At 66.7% G+C, this 20,539-nt stretch overlaps 2 protein-coding genes across 2 annotated transcripts in view; one reads left to right on the top strand and one right to left on the bottom strand.

The window, feature by feature from the left end:
* Positions 1-10,373, top strand: part of HAUS3 (HAUS augmin like complex subunit 3) — a 159,122-nt gene extending 148,749 nt beyond the window's left edge. Inside the window, exons 24-26 of the mRNA XM_061145370.1 lie at positions 5,457-5,524; positions 8,055-8,116; positions 10,135-10,373. Of these exons, the coding sequence (XP_061001353.1) occupies positions 5,457-5,524; positions 8,055-8,116; positions 10,135-10,314 (310 nt within the window). The 3' untranslated portion in view covers positions 10,315-10,373. The remainder of the gene's footprint in view (positions 1-5,456; positions 5,525-8,054; positions 8,117-10,134) is intronic.
* A 5,240-nt stretch (positions 10,374-15,613) lies between these two features.
* NAT8L (N-acetyltransferase 8 like) lies at positions 15,614-19,598 on the bottom strand. The gene is made up of 3 exons (XM_061145132.1): positions 19,223-19,598; positions 17,783-17,947; positions 15,614-16,006 (listed from the first exon to the last, which is right to left on the bottom strand). The coding sequence occupies exons 1-3, from the start codon at positions 19,596-19,598 to the stop codon at positions 15,639-15,641; spliced, it is 909 nt and encodes a 302-aa protein (XP_061001115.1). The 3' UTR covers positions 15,614-15,638.
* Between the last annotated feature and the right edge of the window lie 941 nt (positions 19,599-20,539).

Below are 20,539 nucleotides of genomic sequence, written 5' to 3'. Positions count from 1 at the left end.
ATCGTGAACTTCCAGATGTTCAAGCTGGTTTTAGAAAAGGCAGAGGAACCAGAGATAAAATTGCCAACATCCAATGGATCATCGAAAAAGCAAGAGAGTTCCAGAAAAACATCTATTTCTGCTTTATTGACTATGCCAAAGCCTTTGACTGTGTGGACCACAACAAACTCTGGAAAATTCTTAAAGAGATGGGAATACCAGACCACCTGACCTGTCTCTTGAGAAATCTGTATGCAGGTCAGGAAGCAACAGTTCGAACTGGACATGGAACAACAGACTGGTTCCAGATAGGAAAAGGAGTACGTCAAGGCTGGATCTTGTCACCCTGCTTATTTAACTTACATGCAGAGTACATCATGAGAAACGCTGGGCTGGATGAAGCACAAGCTGGAATCAAGATTGCCAGGAGAAATATCAATAACCTCAGACATGCAGATGATACCCTTATGGCAGAAAAAGAAGAACTAAAGAGCCTCTTGATGAAAGTGAAAGAGAAGAGTGAAAAAGTTGACTTAAAACTCAACATTCAGAAAACTAAGAGCATAGCATCTGATCCCATCACTTCATGGAAAATAAATGGGGAAACAGTGAGAGACTTTATTTTTCTGGGCTCCAAAATCACTGCAGCTGGTGACTACAGCCATGAAATTAAAAGATGCTTGCTCCTTGGAAGAAATGTTATGACCGACCTAGACAGCATATTAAAAAACAGAGACATTACTTTGCCAACAAAGGTCCATCTAGTCAAAGCTATGGTTCTTCCAGTAGTCATGTATGGATGTCAGAGTTGGCCTATAAAGAAAGCTGAGCACCAAAGAATTAATGCTTTTGAACTGTGGTGTTGGAGAAGACCCTTGAGAGTCCCTTGGCCTGCAAGGAGATCCAAGCAGTCCATCCTAAAAGAAATCAGTCCTGAATATTCATTGGAAGGACTGATGCTGAAGCTGAAACTCCAGTACTTTGGCCACCTGATGCGAAGAGCTGACTCATTGGAAAAGACCCTGGATGCTGGGAATGGGTTGAAGGCAGGAGCAGAAGGTGACGACAGAGGATGAGATGGTTGGATGGCATCACCGACTCGATGCACATGAATTTGAGTAAACTCCAGGAGTTGGACAGGGAGGCCTGGCGTGCTGTGGTTCCTGGGGTCGCAAAATGTTGGACACAACTGAGTGACTGAACTGAGCTGAAATGAACATACATGTTTCAATGCTATCCTCTCAAATCATCCCACCCTTGCCTTCTCCCACTGAGTCCAAAAGTCTGTTTTTGGAATTTAGAAAGACGGTACCAACAATCCTACATGCAGGGCAGCAAAGGAGCCTACATTCTCTGGGCGATTTCAGCAGCTTCATAGAGAAGCACGTCCCGGGCAGAGGCCTGGCCCAGAAACGTGGTGTTGCGTCCCAGCCCTGTGGACCCCCGTCCAGCCCTGCACCCTGGCCCGTGGGTCACCTCATAGCCCAGGGAGGAATGCTGTCACCCAGGCCTGGAGGAAGGACGCAGCGTGGGACGCCTGAGAGCCAGTGCTTACGGCTCCTGCCCGGGGTCTGGGCTGTCGTCCCGCCTCTGCAGCAGCGGGGTGGAGGGAGCCCAGTGGGCACATGCTCGTCTCTCAGGGTCTCTCCTGCCGGCTCCCTGACCGGATCCTGAGTTCGCGCCTCCTGCTCGCCTGTGTCGTTTCCGGGGCTGACATGGCCGAGGGCTGGGGGCCCGGGCCCGCTCTCTGTCTTGGCAGCAGCCAGAAACCGGGGCCTGCTCTGCCCTCGAGCTGCTCTAGGTCCCGGAAGTTTCTGTGGGCCGTGGGAGGGAAGCTGGCAGACGAGGGTCTGGGGCTGTTTAGAGGAATCCAGAAACACAGCGGTCACCTCTGCCCGCTGTCTGCAGGAAACGTCGACCGCATCCTGCCGCTTTAGAAACTGCAGCAGGCCATCCACACTGTGCCCGTGAACGTGACCGCAGGGACGGAGGGCAGGTGCAGGCCAGGTGCCCGGAGCTGAGGCAGGACCGCATCACGGCCTCACCCGGCTGGAGCCGCAGGGCGGCCCCCGCTCGCTGCCCACGGGCTGCAGGGGAGGCTGGGCGCTCCTGACCCCCATACCCTCTCTGCGGACGGGGGACAGGCCCTCCAGGTCTCAGGACACGTCGGGCCTGGAAGGAAGCTCTGGGGACTGTGGATTCCATCTCGCACGTGCAGAGAAGGGAGGCTGAGAATGCATCACAGCACGGTCCAGCTCACCCGACCTGGACCAGCACGGGGCCTCCTCGCCCTGGGCTCTCAGAGGCCTGCAGCCCCTCGGCAAGACAGCCTCCAGAGGATCCTCCCTGCCCCTCTGCCCGGGGCTGCGGGACTGCAGGGCCATCTCTCCACATGGGCAGCCCTCTGCCCTCTGCCCTCTGACCTCCTGAAGGCAGCAGCCACCCCAGGGCCCCGTCAGGCTGAGCCGCACCTGGGTCCCTGCACTTCCGGCCGCAGGAGGGGCCTGGGGCACAGAGGAGATGACCAGGACCCCGAGGTGGCGAGGGCACGGGAACCTGGGCCGCCCACGACGCAGGCGTTCGGGCCGAGCCCCACAGGCGCTTCAGCCCCAGGACGCGCCGACCAGCCCTGCCGGGGTGGACACGAGCCTCCCAGCAGCTGGCCCTGCGGCCCCCAGTGACCGTCTGTGCCCCCAGGCCCCCAGTCCGCACCCTCCGGGCACCCGTCCGCCAGCAGCCACCTGTGGGCGCGAGGCCTAGAGCCGCCTCCTCCTGGGGCGCTGGTCCGTCCTCAGTGGGAGGGAGCACTGAGCGTCAGCGCGACAGAGGACGAGGGCCTGGCTGCGTCCCTCAAGGCTGGAAGCCCAGGCCTCCTGCACTCTCAGCACGCAGAGCTGGGCCGCCTGGAGGGCAGCCGCCCCGGGCACAGACGGGAGACGCGGTGCGGCTCTGATGGGGCGTCTCCACAGGAGCGCATTCTGTGCAGCCTGGCCTGCCATCAGTGCAGGACTAGTGGACAGGACATCAGCTGGCTTCCTGGGAAGCAACGGGTCTGACAACCCGCGCTCACCACCCACGTGGGGCACCTCCCGCTCCCCAGTTCGCAGTTAGAAACACGGTGACGTCGCAGTCAGCTGCAGAGTGAGGTGTGAGTGACTAACGGTTGTGCTCTTCGGTCTCGGCTGCTCCAGCAGCTCAGAAGTTCACCGTGTGATTTCAGGAAGTGTGAGAACGCTTGCTGCTAAATCTGGAAGAAGTTGCAAGTGCCTATTCTGAGTTCTGCCCATTGGAACACTAAGTCCCCCTGGGAGCCTAAGAGTACAGCAGAGGCCTTGACATCGGCCAGGCTGGCATCTGGGAGGACCGCGCCGACAGCCTTGATCCCAAGGCTGCACAGAAAACTCAGGCCCCTACCAGGGGTCTGCTGGCCCCCAGCCTGCTCCCTGTGGACCCCACGTGCCCTGTGGATGAATCCGTCCCCCAGGTGGGCTGTCCCCACGGGGAGGAGTCCAGCACCAGCACTGGCTTTGGTTCAGAGGCTCAGGGCGGCAGGCTGAGGCCTCTCTGGCTCCCTGGCCTTTCCCCTCTTGGTGCCAATGTGGAGGCGGCTGCTCCGGCCATCACAGCACCTCGCAGACACAAGGAGGAAGTAGAGGTGATCGAAAGTGTACCTGACCCCCATCCCGGCCAGTCAGCCCTTAAAGAGCCTTCCTAGCAGGTAGTGGGGCCTTCACTCTGGTGGCGGGGGCCCAGCCTCATCGCCACTCCACCCGGCCCCAGAGAAGGGGCAAGTGGGCCGAGTGGCCTGTGCTTCTCAGTTCCAGCGTCCTGCCCTTCGGTCTTGAAGCTCCCCGCCCTCAGCCAGGACCCACCACCCTGCTGCCCCGTCGGGGGTGGGGGGCGCACCTCGCTGCCATGTGCTGCCCCTTGCCTGCTGCGTCCAGGCCGCGGCGGACAAGGACAGAGCGCGGCCCCTCCCCTGGGAAGCAGCGTGCTGGAGGCAGAGGCTGGCTCACACAGAGGGCGGGCCGCCCACCCTGCCGAGGGCCACGGGCACTGCCCCGCCGCCCCTCCCTGAGCGCTCCGTCTGACCAGCCAGGGGCCGGTTCCAGGCCCAGCTCATGGCCCCAGCAGGTGTCGCCCGCACGCCGGGCCCTCGCTGGCTGGGTCCTGGGCAGCCACGCAGAGCTGCAGGGGCTGATGCCTGGGGTGCCCCCCTCCTCCACTCCCACCCCGGGCACACAGGAGCCCCCCGCCAGCCACGGGGGGTGAGTGCAAGTCCTTCCGGAGCCCCAGCCCCTCAGCAGCACCTCTGCGGCCCCCACATCTCTCACCGCAGCGTCTGTGTACCCTGAGGTGGGTGGGGACAGACCTCCTCCAGGGGGTGCGTGAGGGCGCTCAGAGAGGACGTGGAGCCAGGACCCGCCCAGCGGAAGGGGCCGGAGTGAGCATGAACCCTTCCCCTGCGGCTGAGCCCCGGACCCGGAGTCTAAGGTGCGGGGTAGGGGGTGAGGAGTGGCCTGGCAGGCAGTCTGAGGCGCCCAGGCTGTGGGCTGGGGTCGTGTGCCCACAGAGTGGCCTCAGCTAGAGGTCAGTCCCTGTTGGAGTCCTGCCCCCATGACGGTCTCAGGGGGGTTCTCTAACATCTATTGGAAAGAGCCAACTTGTTGGAAAAGAGCCTGATGCTGGGAGAGATTGAGGTCAGGAGGAGAAAGGGACGACAGAGGACGAGATGGTTTGAGGGCATCACCGACTCGATGCACATGAGTTTGAGCGAGATCCAGGAGTTGGTGATGGACAGGGAGGCCCGGCGTGCTGCAGTCCATGAGGTCACAGAGTCGGACACGACTGAGTGACTGAACAGCAGCAGCGGGGGTCTTCGGCCCCTGTCTCTGGCGCACGTTTCTCTGTTTGTTCACGTCTGGCCGCGTGAGTCTCAGGCGTGACACACGGGGTCCCTGCTGTGCTCAGGCTCGGTGCCCATGCCTCGCGGGCTCAGCTGCTGAGCTGAGGCACCTGGGATCTCAGTTCCCTGATGCGAGATGGAACCCACGTCCCCTGCGCTGGAGGCAGATTCCTAACCGCTGGACCACCAGGGAAGTCCCGGGTGGGGGGAGAGGCTCTTCTCAAAGGCTCAGCCCCGCCGTGTCCTCAGCTTCCTCCGGGGGAGGGGGCAGGAGGGCCCCCAGGCCCTCGTCCTGACCCTCTGCCCGCAGGCGCCTCTCTCCTGAGCCCCGTTCTCTTCCTCCTGGAGGCTGTCTTGTGACGCTGCGCTGACCCCAGCCACTTGCCCACCCTGGTCCTCCCGCTCCCCTGAGCCACAGCCTCCCAGGCTGCCGGTGCCAAACCCCAGGCGGATTGCCCAGTGCCGTGGGGCGCCCTGCACGCCCCCAGCCACCCGACCCCCACCCCGCGGCCTCCCCTGGTCGCAGGCCGAGGGCCCACACCAGGGCGTCTCCTTCCCGTGTGTCTTGCAGGTTGCTTGCCCAGATTCACGATGAGCTGCTGTTTGAAGTGGAGGATTCACAGGTTCCTGAGTTCGCGGGTGAGCCCCCAGGGGCCGGGGTTGCTCCTGTTTCAGGAATAGTTAAAGCTTCTCTTGGGGGGCTCACAGGCCCCTTCCCTGCCCCCTGCAGGGGCCACCGGCAGAATGCCCAGGCTGGTCTAGGGGCCCTTGAGAGGCCCAGAGGGCTGCACCCTGGCCAGCAGCCCCCAGAGAACGCCAAGTGCCCTGCTGGGGGCCCCGGAAGATGGGGGCAGCACTGGGACCCCCTCTGCAGGAGCTGGGCTGCAGGACAGTGGCAGTGTCAGCCCCGCCCCCGGCTGTTGGCCCAGAGCCTGGCCTCCAGCTCGGTCCTCAGGGGGGCCCGGGCCTCCTGCCGTGGCAGCCGCTCCTGCAGCCGTGGGGCCCCTTCCGCCTCCCGTGAGAGCAGGAGCAGACGGCCCGCTGGTGGAGGAGGGATGCCGGGCAGGGCGTCTCAGGGCTGGGTCCCCAGCTCCACCGGCTCTCGGGGGATAACTGGCCACGCACCCCCAGCGCCACCACCTGCCTGCAGACCTGCCTGTAAAGGGGGGGCTCTGGGCCTCAGCGCCCTCACCTCCAGGGACCACCCCTGATGGTGGGGAGGCCACCCTGCGTGGACCCCCCCCACCCCCCACCCCCCCCCACCCCCCCCACCCCCCCCCACCCCCCCCACCCCCCTCATGGGACCCACCCTATGTAGGACCCATTCTACCTAGGACCCACCCTGCATGGGACCCACCCTACATGGATCCACCCTGCATGGGACCCACCCTACTTGGACCCACCCTGCATGGGACCCACCTTACATGGATCCACCCTGCATGGGACCCACCCTACGTGGACCCACCCTGCATGGGACCCACCCTACGTGGATCCACCATACATGGATCCACCCTGCATGGGACCCACCCTCCATGGACCCACCCTACATGGGACCCATTCTACCTAGGACCCACCCTGCATGGGCCCACCCTACGTGGATCCACCCTGCATGGGCCCACCCTATAGGGACCCACCTGCACAGGGTCCCATCTTACATGGTGGCTGTGGGTTTGGAAATGACAAGTCTGAAACAAACCATTTGAAGGGAATGCTGTGCGCTCACTTGCTGCTTGAAAAGGAAGGAGAAAGTCCCACATCTGGAAGGGAGCCCTTTAGGAACAGTCCTGTCCCCCGCAGGCAGGCAGCGAGGTGAGGCTCCCTGAGACACAGGGGCCCCCCGCCCGCACTCGGGAGCCACCACCTGGCACTGTGCTGAGGGCGCCCCGGGGTCCCGGCCCAGCCAGGGACCACGAGACAGGTGACATCTCTGAAATGCTGGGTGGTCACGACACACGCGGTGGGGCCCGGGGGCAGATGCCGGCTGAGGCTGCATGGTGCTCTGGTCCCTGCCCTCAGGGGCCCTACAGAGCGGGCTCAGAGCATGGGTGACCACGGGGAGCGCCAGCTCCACCCGGGGCTTACTTGGTGTCCCTCGGCAGGTCCATCTCACAAAGGAGGGGACACGCGAGGGCCTGGCGTCGTCTACGCACCCGGTGAGGGGCCAAGGTCCTGACTCCCCTTGGGAAGCCCTGGACCCCCGCGGTCCCCAGGGAGGCCGGGGCCTCTGCCAGCGCCCTGAGAGCAGGCTGGGGTCCCCCAGCCCGACCCACCCCCCTGTCACTGCCAGGGTCCTCTGCCAGCACAGGGGCAGCCGCTGGTCCTCCTGCAGGCACCCGGGCCCAGCCCCCCGTGAGGCCACCGTGAGCCCCGAGGCCGTGGTGGGGCAGACAGCAGCCGCTGGCCCCGGCCCTCCGCGCCGCCTGCAGTCTTTGTACCCAAGTGTCAGCTGACTCAGGGCAGGAGGAATGTCCTCTCATCCAAGGGGCAGAGAGCTTGGTGCAAACGCTGAGGAAGCCCGAGCCGGTGACCCCGCCGCGGGCCGCTCCCATCCCCAGGCCCACCCACCCCCCGGTGACCGGGCCCCCAGTCCCCAGGGCCTCCAGCCGTCCTTGCGGCTTTGCTGGCACCTGAACCCTCACAGGGGTTTCGGCAGGGGCACAGGCCATCCTACCCGGGCTGCTCTGGCCTGGCCATCTGGGGGTGGGGGTCAGTGGGTGGAGGTCAGGGGGCAGTGGCAGAGAAGTGGGGGGGGCTATGGCACTCCTGGGGGCCGAGGGCCCTGCTCCCCACTGCCTGCGGCTGGGCCAGTTAGGGTGCCTCAAGCATGAGCTGTGGACGCGGCCAGCGGGAGCTGGAAGCTGTCAGGGAGAACCACGGGGCTGCTCGGGCGGCGGGGGACCATGGCCATGTGAACTGGGGGAGCCTGTGGACTCAGGGGGACCCTGTGGACTCGGGGACCCTGTGGACTCAAGGGGACCGTGTGGACTCAGGTGGGCTGTGTGGACTCGGGGGAACCCTGTGGACTTGGGGGGAACCATGTGGACTCAGGGGAACCCTGTGGACTCGGGGGGACCCTGTGGACTCGGGGGGACTGGTGAGCTGGGGCCGAGCGTCCTCCTGGCATGGCTCTGCCGGCGGGCTTGAGCGGTCTCTGTCTTGCTCTCTCCAGACCTCGTCCGGGGAACCATGGAGGCCCTGCAGCACGTGCCGGCGCTGGAGCTGCAGCTGCAGGTGAGGGGTGGAGCCGCGGGCCACGCTCAGCCCTGCCAGCCCTCCCTGGGCCCTTGCCCGGCCCATTCCAGCCAAAGCGCTGGCGGGCGGCGCTCAGAGGGCCCGGGTCCTCGTGGGAAGAGCTCTGGTCCAGGCTCCCCCTGGAGGTACCGGAGGTGGAGGGGTAACAAGGGGGCGGGAGGCCCTGAAGCCGTGCAGACGGCCCCCGAAGGGGCCACAGGTGGCCCGGGGCCGCTGGAAACACGCAGGAGAGGGCCGGCCTCCCCTCAGCCCACCTGGGAGCAGCCTGCTCTGAGCACCATGCCCTGTTCACTTCACCCCGACCTCGCCCTGTGGGTGAAGGAGCGCCCCCGGGGCCAGCCAGGGCCAGGACCACCCGTCATCCAGGGTGGTCTGTGCTTGTTCTCCTGGTGGGTGGAGACGTGGGGACCCCGAGGTACCTGGAAGCCCAGGAAGCCTGACCTCACCCCGCTAGTAGCCCCGTGGTGGCCACTGCAAGTCCCCCCCCCCCACCCTCCAGTGGGGATGGAGCTGTTGAGCTGTGGTCAGGGCCCACGCAGCATCAGGTCCCAGGGAGAGCTCTCCAGGGCCCTCTGCACCCCTTGGAGCCGGCCGATCCCCGGGGGCCCACAGGGCACCGGGACACCCCCATCCCCGAACCCCTCACCTGGCCCAGCCCCCAAGGCCTCCCTGCCACACAGAGGCCCAGCAGGTGAGGGGGCTCAGCCAAGGTCGAGGCGTCATGATGGGGTGGGTGTGCCAGAGCCTGTAAGCCTGCCAGTGTGTGTGAGTGTGTAAGTGTGTGTGTGTGAGTGTGTAAGTTCATGAGAGTGTGTCTGAATGTGTGTGTGCATGTGTGTGAGTGTACATGTGTATGTGCATGTATGTGTATCTGAGTATGTGTGTATGAGTGTGTGTGCATGCATGTGTGTGTGTGAGTGCATGTGTGTGTATCTGAGTGTGTATGTGTGTGTGCGTATGCAGGTGTGTATGAGTGTATGTGTGAGAGTGTCTGAATGTGTGAATGTATGTGTGTGTGCATATATCTGAGAGTGTGTGCATGAGTGCGTGAAAGTGTGTCTGAATGTGTCTGTGTGCATGTGTGTGTGTCTGTGTGAATGTGTGTATGAGTGTGAGTGTGTGTGTGTCTGAATGTGTATGAGTGTGTATCTGAGTGTGTGAATGTATGAGTGTATATGTATGTGTGCACGTATGCATGTGTGTGTCTGAATGTGTGTGCATGAGTGCATGTGTATGAGTGTGTGTGTGTGCGTGCATGTATGCATGTGTGTGTGCCTGAATGTGTGTGTATAAGTGTGTGCATGTGTGTATGAGAGTGTGTGCACACGTATGCATGTGTGTGTGTCTGAATGTGTGTGTATAAGTGTGTACATGTGTGTATGAAAGGGTGTGTGAATGTATGAGTGTGTGCGCATGTGTGCGTGTGTGAGTGCATGTGTGTGTATGAGTGTGTGAATGTGTGTATGAGAGTATATGTGTGTGTGCCTGAATGCATGTGTATAAGTGTGTGCATGTGTGTGTATGAGAGTGTGTATATGTGTGTGTGTGCCTGAATGTGTGTGTACAAATGTGTGCATGTGTGTGTATATGTGTGCATGTGTGTATATGTGTGTGTGTGTGTATGAGTGTGAGTGTGTGTATGAGAGTATATGTGTGTGTGCCTGAATGTGTGTGTATAAGTGTGTGTATGTGTGTATGTATGAGTGTGAATGTGTATGAGTGTGTATGTGTGTGTGCCTGAATGTGTGTGTACAAATGTGTGCGTGTGTGTGTGTGCGTGAGTGCATGTGTGTGTGTCAGTGTGTATATGTGTGTGTGTGTGCGTGTGTGTGCGTCTGTGTCTGTCCCTAGCAGAGCTGCCAGGCTGTCTGGTCGTGTGTCTGGGCAAGGGGCTGCCTGGGCACCATGGGCCCTGGCCTGCCTGCCAGGGGGCGCGGGAGGTGGCGGTGGCCGGGAAGGCCAGGAAGGCCGGGCACTCACCTCTGCTGCCCGCACAGGTGCCCCTGAAGGTAAGCCTGAGTGCAGGCCGCTCGTGGGGACACCTGGCACCTCTGCAGAGGGCCCCTGGCCCCGGCCCCACCACCGTTCTGCCAAGTCTCCAAGCAACAGCTGGGCCCCCGCCAGCTCTAGAGCACCGACCCCCGCGCCTGCATTTTTTGCCTTCATTTGGCCTGTAGCCCCAGGCAACAGCGAAGAGAACCGCGTCCACCAGCGCTTTCTATGTGGTCAGGGCCACCTTCCCCCGGGGCCGCCTGCAGTAAACGCTTCTCAAGGAGCTGTCCTCACCTGTCTGTGTGAATCCTTCCCGTGGGTAGGAAACCGTGCCCGCAGCCCTCTGCCACTCTGGGTCCCCCCACCGGGCAGCTGCTCCGCACCTTGCAGGAGCCGGGAGCAGCCAGCAGCCTGGCTCCCGGAGGCCCCCCGGCGCCAGCGGGCGGGTGGCGGTGCGCTGGGCGGAGAGCACGGCCCGACCACCCTCCTGAGGGCCAGAGGGGCCTGTGCCTGGGCGCTCAGCAGCCACTTCTCACAGACACCCCGGGCCCGAGAGAGGGTCTGGCCTGAGCACCCCAGAGCCTCCCCGCGGCCTGAGACAGAGCTGCCCCCTTGGACGACAGGGACACTGTGGCCAGAGAGGTTGCCTCGCCGGACAGGCCCCAGCAGGCCTGCCCCGCCCCGGCTCCTGGTCTGGGTTCCAGCTCCGCGAGCCACCTCCAAGAGGGGCGCAGTGCTCGCCGGGCAGGGCAGACCAGCAGGGCTGAGGGAGCCCCTCCAGGAGGGGAGCAGGCTCCCCGCCCCAGCCCGGCTCCCAGCCTTACAGCGACTCGAGCCCACGAGACACGGCCTCACTCTTCCGGGTGACGGGGTCGTCGCCGCTCACCATGCCCAGGCCCGTTCCTCTCACGGTTTCAAATCGTTGTCGCTGGTCTCCCAGGGCGTGCAGGGCCTGACGGCCGGGCCTGCCCCTCGCAGCGGGCGCGGGGCCCCCCACACCACTGCATCCGGCGTGTCAGTGTCTGAACGACGTCCTGTGTTCATGCCATCACCACAAAGGCAGAGATCACCGCCTCCTCTCGTGAGGACCTCGCGCAGACCAGCGACCGTCCTGGGAGCGCCTTCCTGGGGCCGGGCTGGGCCCCTGTGTGCAGGCAGCCCCGTGGGGCAGGCGGGACCCAGTCAGACTCAGAGAAGAGGGCGCACCCCCGCCCGGAAGGCGGCCCCAGCAGGAGGGGGCAGCCAGAGCAAGGCCCGCCTGGGGGCCGTCACACTGGGTGGGCTTCAGCAGCCCTGGGGCATGCTGGGCGCCTCCCCCGGGGTCTCAGCGCCCCTGTCCCTGGCTGACACCCCAACCCCCCCACGGCCCTTCCTTACAGGACCTGGAGGTCCCAGTGCCCTCCACCCACCCCATCCGGTGAGCCCATGGCTCCAAGGAGCGTCAGACAGGCAGGCAGATGCAAGCGGGCAGGGTGGCCAGGTCAGGGCTGCAGACACAGGAACGGGGGGCCCCCCCGCCCACGGGTCACCCCACCACTCACCCCCACCCCGGGGTCGGGGGGAAGCCCAGCACCTCAGGGAGGAGCCCTTCCGGGCCCAGTGTTACACAGAGGACACGGCAAGAAAGCACGGAGCCCGATTCCATCAGCTCGGGTTTTATTGAAAAACAGCAGCATCGGGGGCCGGGCAGGCGCAGGGCCGTGGATGCGGCCCCTCCCGTGGCTCACACATGCACAGGGGGCCAGGGACCCCCCGCCCGGCAGCCCACGCCCCCAGAACTCGGCGCCCCTTGGGGCCCTCCCGCGGGCCACTGAGCACGTCCTGGACACACAGACGGTGGACTCAGCAAGTGGTGGTAGCCCACCCAGGGCCGCCGTGGTCAGATGGCCTGGCCCGGGGCCCCCCATCCCCAGATCTGACCTCCAGCCTGCAGAGTGTCACCGAGTGTCCCTGCCCTGGCCACCCTCCCCACAGTGCCAGCGCCCCGGGCAAAAGCTCACCCCAGGCACCCCTGCTGCACGCGGGCCCATCCAGCAGCCTCAGCCCAGGAGGAAGGAGGGCTGGGACCCAGGCCGGCTGGGCCGGAGGAGAGCGGACGAGGCCGCGGGGCCAGCCCGCCCCGGCCAAGCACCCCCGGCCCCCTGGGGCCCTCAGACACCAGGCTCTCCCCCTGCACACGTGCACACACACACAGGCACACACGCACACACACAGGCACACCCCTTCTCCAAAGTGGCTGATTATTGCTGTTAAAAAACCACATCCAACACTGGGAGTCAGCAGATCTCATGCCGCCGAGGCACCCCGAGCAAACGCAGCCCAGGGTCTGCCCGCACCCGGCCCAGAACTCAACCCCAAAAAGTCCCCAGGGCCACCAGCTCAGGTTCAGGGGCTGGAATGATGCACAGCAGTGGTTTCGGACAGACATGGGAGCAGAGGTGGCACACGGCACGCGCCAGGGAGGGCCCAGGGCCACAGTCCAGCAGCCCCCGACACTGACAGCCCCCAAGGGCAGGCAGATGCTTGCACCCATACTTCCAGCATGCCCCCTGGAGGCCAGAGCAAGGCCAGGGGCCCAGAGGGCCTCCAAGCCCTTGCCAGACACAGGAAGGAGCCCCTCACCCCCAGAGGACCATCTCTGAGAAAGGACCCCCAGAGCAGGATGGGGGCCCCGGGACCACGTGGCCTCCCGGTCCAAGCCCCTCATCCGTCCACCCCCAACCCTGCCCTGGGCCAGCCCCAACACAGACGGAGGGACCAGGGGGGACACCACCTCGGCCCTGCGTGGGGCCAGACCACCCAGCCGGCCCCAACACATGCCCACCACCCGCTCTGGCTGCCCGCCCTCAGGACCAGCTGCCTAAAGAGCCTTTACCCGGGCAAAGCCTGCCAGTCACGGGCCAGGACGCTGGGCCTTCCAGCAATGCTAGAGCCTCAGCCACCCTGGGTCCCGAGACCCGGATGGGCCCCGAGACCCGGATGGGCCCATCGGACCGGTGCTCCAGGCCCATCTGACAAAGACGTGCTCAGGCTCCGCCTCCCGCTTCTGTTGCCTGGAAGCTGGGCCCCTAAGCGCGGAGGGGCCCAGGGCCGCCCCACACAGAGAAGCTGCCCAGACACACCCCCAGGCAGGACCCCGGGGCACGCTTCACAGAGGTAGAAGTGACATCAGGATTTCTACAAAGGTATAAAACTCACAACGCAGTGCATGTTTGTGGAGCAGTTAGCTCCCAGGCTGAGGGGAGGCTGGAAGACCTGTCCCCAGGAGCCCAAGCCGCACGCTGGCCGCGCAGGGGTCCCAACCTGGGCTCAGCACGCACCCAGCCTGGGGTACACGGGCACCTCAGGGCAGGGCGGCAGCTGGACAGCAGCGTTCCTGACATGCGGCCACCCTGCCACACCCCTCCTGGTGTCCGTCCCGGCAGCAACAGAGGGCACGAGGGGAGGCTGAGGGCCCAGCCCGTGCCCAGCACCCTCTGGGCCATCTGCAGGGGTGGACAGGGGGCCCAAGCAGCAGGGGACAGGAGGGGCCACACCCCTGCCAGGAGGGACCCCCTCGAGGTGCTCCAGTCCACACCAACAGATGCTGAGGGCCCCCCGCGCCCACGCCCCCACCGGGGACAGGGGCCCCAAAGGCACAGGGTGGGAGGAAGCCCGCGGCGTCCCGGAGCCGCCACCGAACAAGGACATGACCCGGCAGGCCCCAGGCCGGCCGCAGCCCCACCGCACCCCTCGCCACCTAAGGCCACCCCGAGCCGACACCAAACCCAACAGAAAGAGGAAAAAGGCACAGCTTTGTTTTCCGTTTTGCTAAAACACTTTACGTCTGTCTGTATTATCCAGATTAACAAAATCTGAGAGCTGCAAGAAAATAGGGGGCCGATTTCTGTACAGTCTACAAAACTCCCACCCCCGATGGGGGCCGGGCGCCACCGGGGAGAATGTACAGGGGAGCGCGGGGTCTGTACAATGTTCTGCAAGTTATCTCAGCCGCTCACAGTACCCAGGGCCCCTCGGGAGGCCAGGCGCAGCCCGCTCAAAGCGCCTCTGAGGACGCGCCCTCCAGGGCCCCACATGTGGGGCCCAGGTCAGTGGCCCACGCCACCTGCCACTCCCCGCACCCCCAAAGTAAGGGGTCTCGGCGGGCCTCTATGTCCCTCCGGCCACCACCTTCCTCCCCTGCTCTGGGCCACCCCCGCTCCCAAAAGCCCCTGCCTGCGACCTGGGGCAGGGGGTGAGCACCCCGAAGGCACCCCACTCCTACACTGGACGCTGCTGGCAAACTGCTCCCGCCCGCGCCCGCCCAGGAGTGCCCTCAGGGCGGAAACGACGTTCAGTCAGGGTCTCCCTCCAGACTCCAAACCAACCCTCCATCCCCCGGCACCCGCCCCCACCAAACTGGGCCGGAAATAGTGCATATTCTAGACCACACAGGTGTGTGTGTGTGTATGTGTGTAGGTATCAACTACCATTTTGTCCCAAGAGTTAAAGTCATGCAGAGTGCTATTCTGTCTAAATAACTTATTAAAAAATAGGTCGGCTTCAGGCTGGGAGAAGCTACGGGCTCGGTGGTGCGGGCAGCAGCCTGGGTTGGTCAAGATTCACAGGACAGAGCCCGGCTGCCCCGGGGCAGGAAGTACCCAGGGGGTCCGGGAGCGGCCACCAAGCCCGATGGAGCTGGCCCTGGGGGAGCGGGGACCCCCACAGCCGCCTCCACCCTGCCCTCCCAGAGGGCCCTGACCGCTGCTGGACCACACGTCGCTATGGGAACCACACCTGGATGACGACGCCAATCAGCAAAGCCCGGGCGGAGGAGGGGCAGGTACCGAAAGGAAAGGGTGTGATCCGACGTCGAAGCAGAGCTGGACTGGGGGAAGCGAGGGGCGAGGTGGACAGCAGGGCTCCAGAGAGCCGGGTGGGGGCCAGGGCGCTAACCAGTCTGGTCCAGTCTGGGCGGGGCAGGGGTGGGGGCTGCGGGCATGCGGCATGCTGCAGCCAGGCCACATCCTCGGCATGCACAGAGCGGAGCAAAGCGGCCTGCTGGCAGCCCAGCGCCCCGGGGGCGCGGCAGGCCACGCCCGCTGGGGGCGGACGGCCGAGCCCCGCCCCACTGCCGGCCATGGGTCTGCTGGGCGCGGGGGTCCTCACCCCAGAGGCTCTGTGCTTGGTGGGCAAGGCGGGGCCCCTCGCCACCTCAGGGCTAAGCGGGACGGGGCGCACCGGCCGGGGCCAGCAGCTGCGTGGGCTCGTGGCGGCCCACGCTGTCCCTCTTCAGGGCGTGGCCCGACCCAGGGAGGGCGGGGGGCGTGGCTGGAGGGCCCACCCACCTTCCCACGTGTCACCGATGCACTCCGCCCCGGCATCCTCCCGGAACCAGCCAAGGAACCGTGTGGTGTCGAAAAGGGAGAAGCCCAGCACACACGCCAAGGTGAGCGTCTGAAAGCGGCCCGGGCGGCGGGCGGGGCGGGCGCAGGCGGGCGGCGGGCGGCGGGCGGGCGGACGGCGGCGGTCACTCCTCGCGCAGCTGCAGGCGGTAGCGGTGGTAGCGGACCTGGAAGAAGAGGCGCTCGGCCAGTGAGAGGGTCATGCCGGGCATCACGTAGCGGTCACTTGAGCCCATGTGTCTGAAGCCCAGCGACTCGTAGAGCTTGTGGGCGGCCACCTTGACGGCCGTGGTGCCCAGCACCACCGCGGAGTAGTTGTGCACCAGCGCGAACTCCAGCACCTTGCGGCCCAGCGCCTTGGCGATGCCCTTGCCGCGGAAGCGCGAGTCCACGGACATGCGCAGCAGCTCCACGGTGTTGTCCGCCGCGTGGGCCCGCGCCGCCACGATGCCCACCACGTTGCCGTCCAGTACGGCCACCCAGAAGCAGGAGCCTGTGGGGAACAGGGAGGCGGTCAGGGCCACGGGCACCGCCACATGTCAGCCGGCCCGCAGGGCCCCTCTGGGCCAAGCGCCGGGCCCAGCCTGCCTGCCACCCTGCCCCCAGGCCCGGCCCAGACCCTCCGCAGTTCCGGGCAGGGCAGGAGGGGGCTTTGGGGGGGGGATCTCTGGGGAGCTGAGAGGCACAGGAGGGTCAGAGGGACGAAGATGGGAGGGGAGAGGCCTGGGGGCACTGGCCACAGGGAGACCATCGCCTCCAGTGACCCGAGGTCCAGGGGCTCCAGGAGATTAAGCCGGGGTGGTGCCCACTCCAGGGAGCCTGCCTGCGCACGCCCTACCCACGGCCACACCAGCCTCCACTGCCACGTCCTCTCCCTAAAGCGCCTTCACATGACCCCGCCGGGAAGACACTCTTCTCCCGTCCGCTTGACACCTCAGGGTCCCCCCCGCCTGCTTCCCCAGCACACCCCCCGCCCCGGCCTGTCACCTCTGTGGGGGTCTCCTCACTGCCAAACCCTGAGACTGAGCCCGGGCACGCAGCCAGAGCTTGGGAATGACCGCCCCCACCCACCCAGCCCGCTGACCTGCCCACTGGCCAGGGGCTTGGGCTCTCCCCACCCACCCAGCCCGGGTCAGAGGTCAGCACAGACTCAGTTTCCCCAGAGCAGAAGCAGCCCCCACAAGCCCCAGCGGGGCCTGGTTAGCCGAGTCCAGCATCCCCGCCCCCCGAGGGGTCTTCCTGTAGAACCCCCCCCCCCCAGCTGTCTCCGCCCACCTGATCTCGCGTCCAGGGGGACTACGCCCCAGAGAGGGTGGGCCATTCCAGGCTTTGGTGCAAGGCCCCTCCCGTCCTGGGCAGAGCTGGGCTGAAGATGCTGGTAAGATGCTTTGTTTGGACTTGGGAGAGGGTAAAGCAGAACCAAGGGTGCCCAAGGTCTGCCAGGCGGCTTCGGGGCTGGGAAAGGACCTACCGCCACGGCCCGGAGCTGGTCCCACCAGGCAGATCAGCCTGGCCCTGGGAGCCTTGCTTCCCCTGGCCCGGCCACCCTTCCCTGCCGCCCACCAGGGTCCTACTTGACCCTCACCAGCCGTTCAGGCCCCTCTCCACACAGACCTTCCTGCACCTGGGGGACCTTCACGCCCCAACTCCAGGCATGGAGAAAAGCCTGCCCCTGCCCCCAGGCCAGCCTGGAGCATAAACTTCCTGGAGGGGATGGCTCCAGAGCAGGTACCAGCCCCTCCGTCTACAGAAAGCCAGGGCCGGGGCGAGACCCTGGGATTAGTTAAGTGGCCCAGGGACCAGAAGTGGAAGCCGTGACGTGAGACCCCCGTTCTCCTAGGGTTCTCATCCCCTCACTGTGCAGTCCCCTTTCCTGCCACTCAGGGCCCCAGCATTCTGGGTCAGCCTGGGACCCACAAGACACACCGAAAGGGCCCCTGGGGGGCGAGACAGGCGCCAGGCGACGGGCAGCGGCAGCCCGAGAAGCAGGGCGGGTCAGCGTGGCCCAGGGCCAGCTCGGGCCACCGGCGCCCGGCCCTCAGAGGACACAGGACGGAAGCCGGCGACGGTCCGGGAGGAGGACCCAGTCCTGCCAGCCCGGCCCTGCCAGCGCGTGGCGCCCCACCCCTCGGCCAGCACCCTCGTCCCCAGGAGGCTCAGTTCACCGGGCGCCCGGCCCAGGCTGCCCCCGGCCCACCGGAGGCTGCTGGGGCGGGGGTGGCTCTGCCGGGAGGAGGGACTGGGGGGCGGGGCACGGCTGGAGCCTCACCGGGGGGCTTCATGTAGTACTGCTCGATGTCGGCCATGTCCGTGTGCAGCGCGCAGTCCAGGTAGGCGAGGACCACCTTCCGGCTGTAGTAGTAGCGCAAGGCCAGCAGCCCCGCGGGCACCAGGCAGGTCAGCAGGAGGGAGCGCGTCAGGGCGAAGCAGAGCGCTGCGGGGAGACGGCGCGCTGAGTGCCCGCCGGGGCCGCCCGAGTCCAACACCGCACTGGCCCCCGGCCGACAACCACCGGGCGTGGGCGGAGGGGACCCCAAGCCCACAGCCCGGCCTGTTTTCTCTGGAAGAGCAAAAACCAGCACAGCTGCTGCTTCCACTTGGCCCTGATGGCAAACTTCTCGCCCGAGGACACGATGCCGTCACACCTGACATCACGACTTCCAAGTGTCCTGGGCACAGCAGCGGCCTCTGGCAGGCTGCCCTCAACCGCTGGCGAGCATGGGTTAGGGCATGACTGGGGGGGCAGGGGGCCTGCCCGCCCTGCCCATCACCCGGACCCTTAGCTGAGGAAGGGCGCTTTGCCCATATCCTGGCCCACATGAGGCTGGGGGAAGTCAAAGAGCCGGCAGGCCAGGCACCGTCTCTCTCCGGAACTTGGGCGGGGGCCCCACCCCAGCCAAGAACCCTCAGGGCCGGCTTCTGGGCGTCATGAGGACAGGGGCCAGGGAGGAAGGCCGAACCGGGCCTCCAGCGCTCAGAGGCAGACGTGCCTGCAGTGAAAGGCCTCTGCTGCGTGACCTTGGGAAGTCCCGCCCGCCCAGCCTCAAGCTCCACATCTACGAAATGGGGAGAACCGCCCTCCCGCTGCAAGGCCTCAAGGGGCCAAGCCTCAAAGCCCCCCGCGGGGGCGCCGCGTCAGGCCCACCGCCCCTCGCCCCGCCTCCTCAGCGTGCTCCCTCCGCCCGGCACCCCGGGGAGCTGGCTGCCTGCCCCTCATAAATTAGCACTTGGAGCCGGCAAGGCAACCTCCCCCGCCCGGCGGATTATATATAGTTACACGCGCCGGGCGCGGGGCCTCGGCGGCGGGCGCTACCTGCCGCCCCCCCCCCCCCCCCGCCTCCAACCGGGATGACTGGGGAGGGGACGCCGGTGGAGACCCCAGTCCTCCCCGCCCGCAGCCCCTGCACTCGGCTCGCACCGGTTCCCACGCCCCCGCCCCGCGCGCCTTGGCCGGGAGCCCGGATCGGCCCCAGCGCCGGGGGCCACCTCGCCCCAGGGCCGCCGCAGAACGTGCGCGTCCGAGGCGCAGGCAAGGGTCCGCCTCCCTCCCGGGACGAGGCCCGGGGCCAAGGTTGGGGGGTGGGGGGCGAGAGGACCGGAGGGAGCCCCGTGCGCGTCCCCAGAGGGCCGGGCGGGCACGGACTGCGGCAGGCCGGGGTGCGCCCCGCGGCCCGGGCCCCGCCGCCCCGCCGGGTCCCCGCGCACTGACCGGCCAGCAGGGCGTAGAGCAGCTGCGCGCGCGGGTGCTGCCGCAGGCCGCGGAAGGCCGTGTTGGGGATGCGCTCCATGATGCCGTCGTAGAAGATGCGGCGCGCAGCCTCCTGCTCCGCCGCGCGGAACTCGCGGATGTACACGCCGCGCCCCTCGGCCGGCTCAGCGCCCCCGGCGCCGCCGAGAGCCTGGGGGCCCGGCGCGGGCGGGGGCGCGGCGGGGGCGGCGGCCGGCCCGGGGGCGGCGGGCAGCGGGGGCCACATGGCGCCGGCGGCGGCGAGCAGCGCGTCCTTCTGGGCCCCCGGCAGCGCCTCATGGTCCTCGGCGGCCACGATCTTCGTCTCGCAGACCATGTCGGGAGGCCCACAATGCATGCACCCGGCCGGGCGGCGCAGCGCAGGGACGCGGGCCGGGCGGCGGGCCCAGGGCAAGGGCGCGGCGCCCTCGGACCCGCGGCGGCGGCGGCGGCGGCGGCGGCAGCGGCGGCGGCTCAGGAGCGCGGGGCGGAGGCGGCGGGCGGCCGGGGCGCGCGCAGGGAGCTGCGCCGCATTTTGGAGAAGTATTTATAATGCAGCGGCGCCGGTGCAGTCGCGGCGCCCGGGGTCCCGCAGGGTCCTAGCGTCCACTGCATTGGCTGCCGAGGGTCACCATGTGATCTCGAGGGTGGGAGCAGACGCCGCCCCCGCGCCCGCCCGATGGCACACTCGGGCGCTGCACCGCGGCCGGCCGGGGGCGGCGCGGGCGCCCCGGGAGCGCGACGGAGCGGCCGAGCCCCCGCGAGGCCGGCCGGGGACGAGCAAGCGTGCGGCCGGGAGTCGCGGCCGGGGTCCCGGCCCGGAACGGGCGCTCCGTGGGACTCCCGGCCGGGCGCCTCCCGCCCGGGCCCTGCGCTCCCGCGCGTGCCGCCGGTGAGCGCTCGGACCTGGGGCCGCGCCGCCGGACCCCGCAGCGCCTCGTCCTCCTGCTCCTCCTCCTCGGCCGCCGGGCGCTGTCACGGAAGCGTCTCCGTCTCCATCTCCCGCCCCTTTGTCTGAACGCGGCGCTTGACCGAGATCCTGGGGAGGGGGCGCCCCGGCTTGCCCCGCCCGGCGTCCCTGGGAACCTGCGACCGGGGCCGCACGGGCTGGCGGCGCGGGGACGCGGTCAGAGCGGGGTCCGATGCCCACGCCGCCCGCAGCCCAGCGGGTCCCCGCGCTCCGATGCCGGATCCCCAGCGCCGGCGCGGGGGCGCGGGGCCCTCAGGACCCCTCCCGGCTCGGCCCCCGCCCTCCGCGGCCCGCGCATGCGCCCCGCGATCTCGGTGCAGGTGCAGGGA

The sequence above is a fragment of the Dama dama genome, chromosome 6, assembly GCF_033118175.1.
Source record: "Dama dama isolate Ldn47 chromosome 6, ASM3311817v1, whole genome shotgun sequence".
NCBI lineage: Eukaryota > Metazoa > Chordata > Mammalia > Artiodactyla > Cervidae > Dama > Dama dama.
This window is presented reverse-complemented; position numbering and strand designations above follow the sequence as displayed.

Coding starts and splice junctions, on each gene's coding strand:
- NAT8L (XM_061145132.1), bottom strand. CDS start 19,598: ATGCATTGTGGGCCTCCCGACATGGTCTGCGAGACGAAGATCGTGGCC. Junction 17,948..19,222: donor GCTCTACGCCCTGCTGGCCG/GTCAGTGCGCGG, acceptor GTCTCCCCGCAG/CGCTCTGCTTCGCCCTGACG. Junction 16,007..17,782: donor GTACTACATGAAGCCCCCCG/GTGAGGCTCCAG, acceptor TGTTCCCCACAG/GCTCCTGCTTCTGGGTGGCC.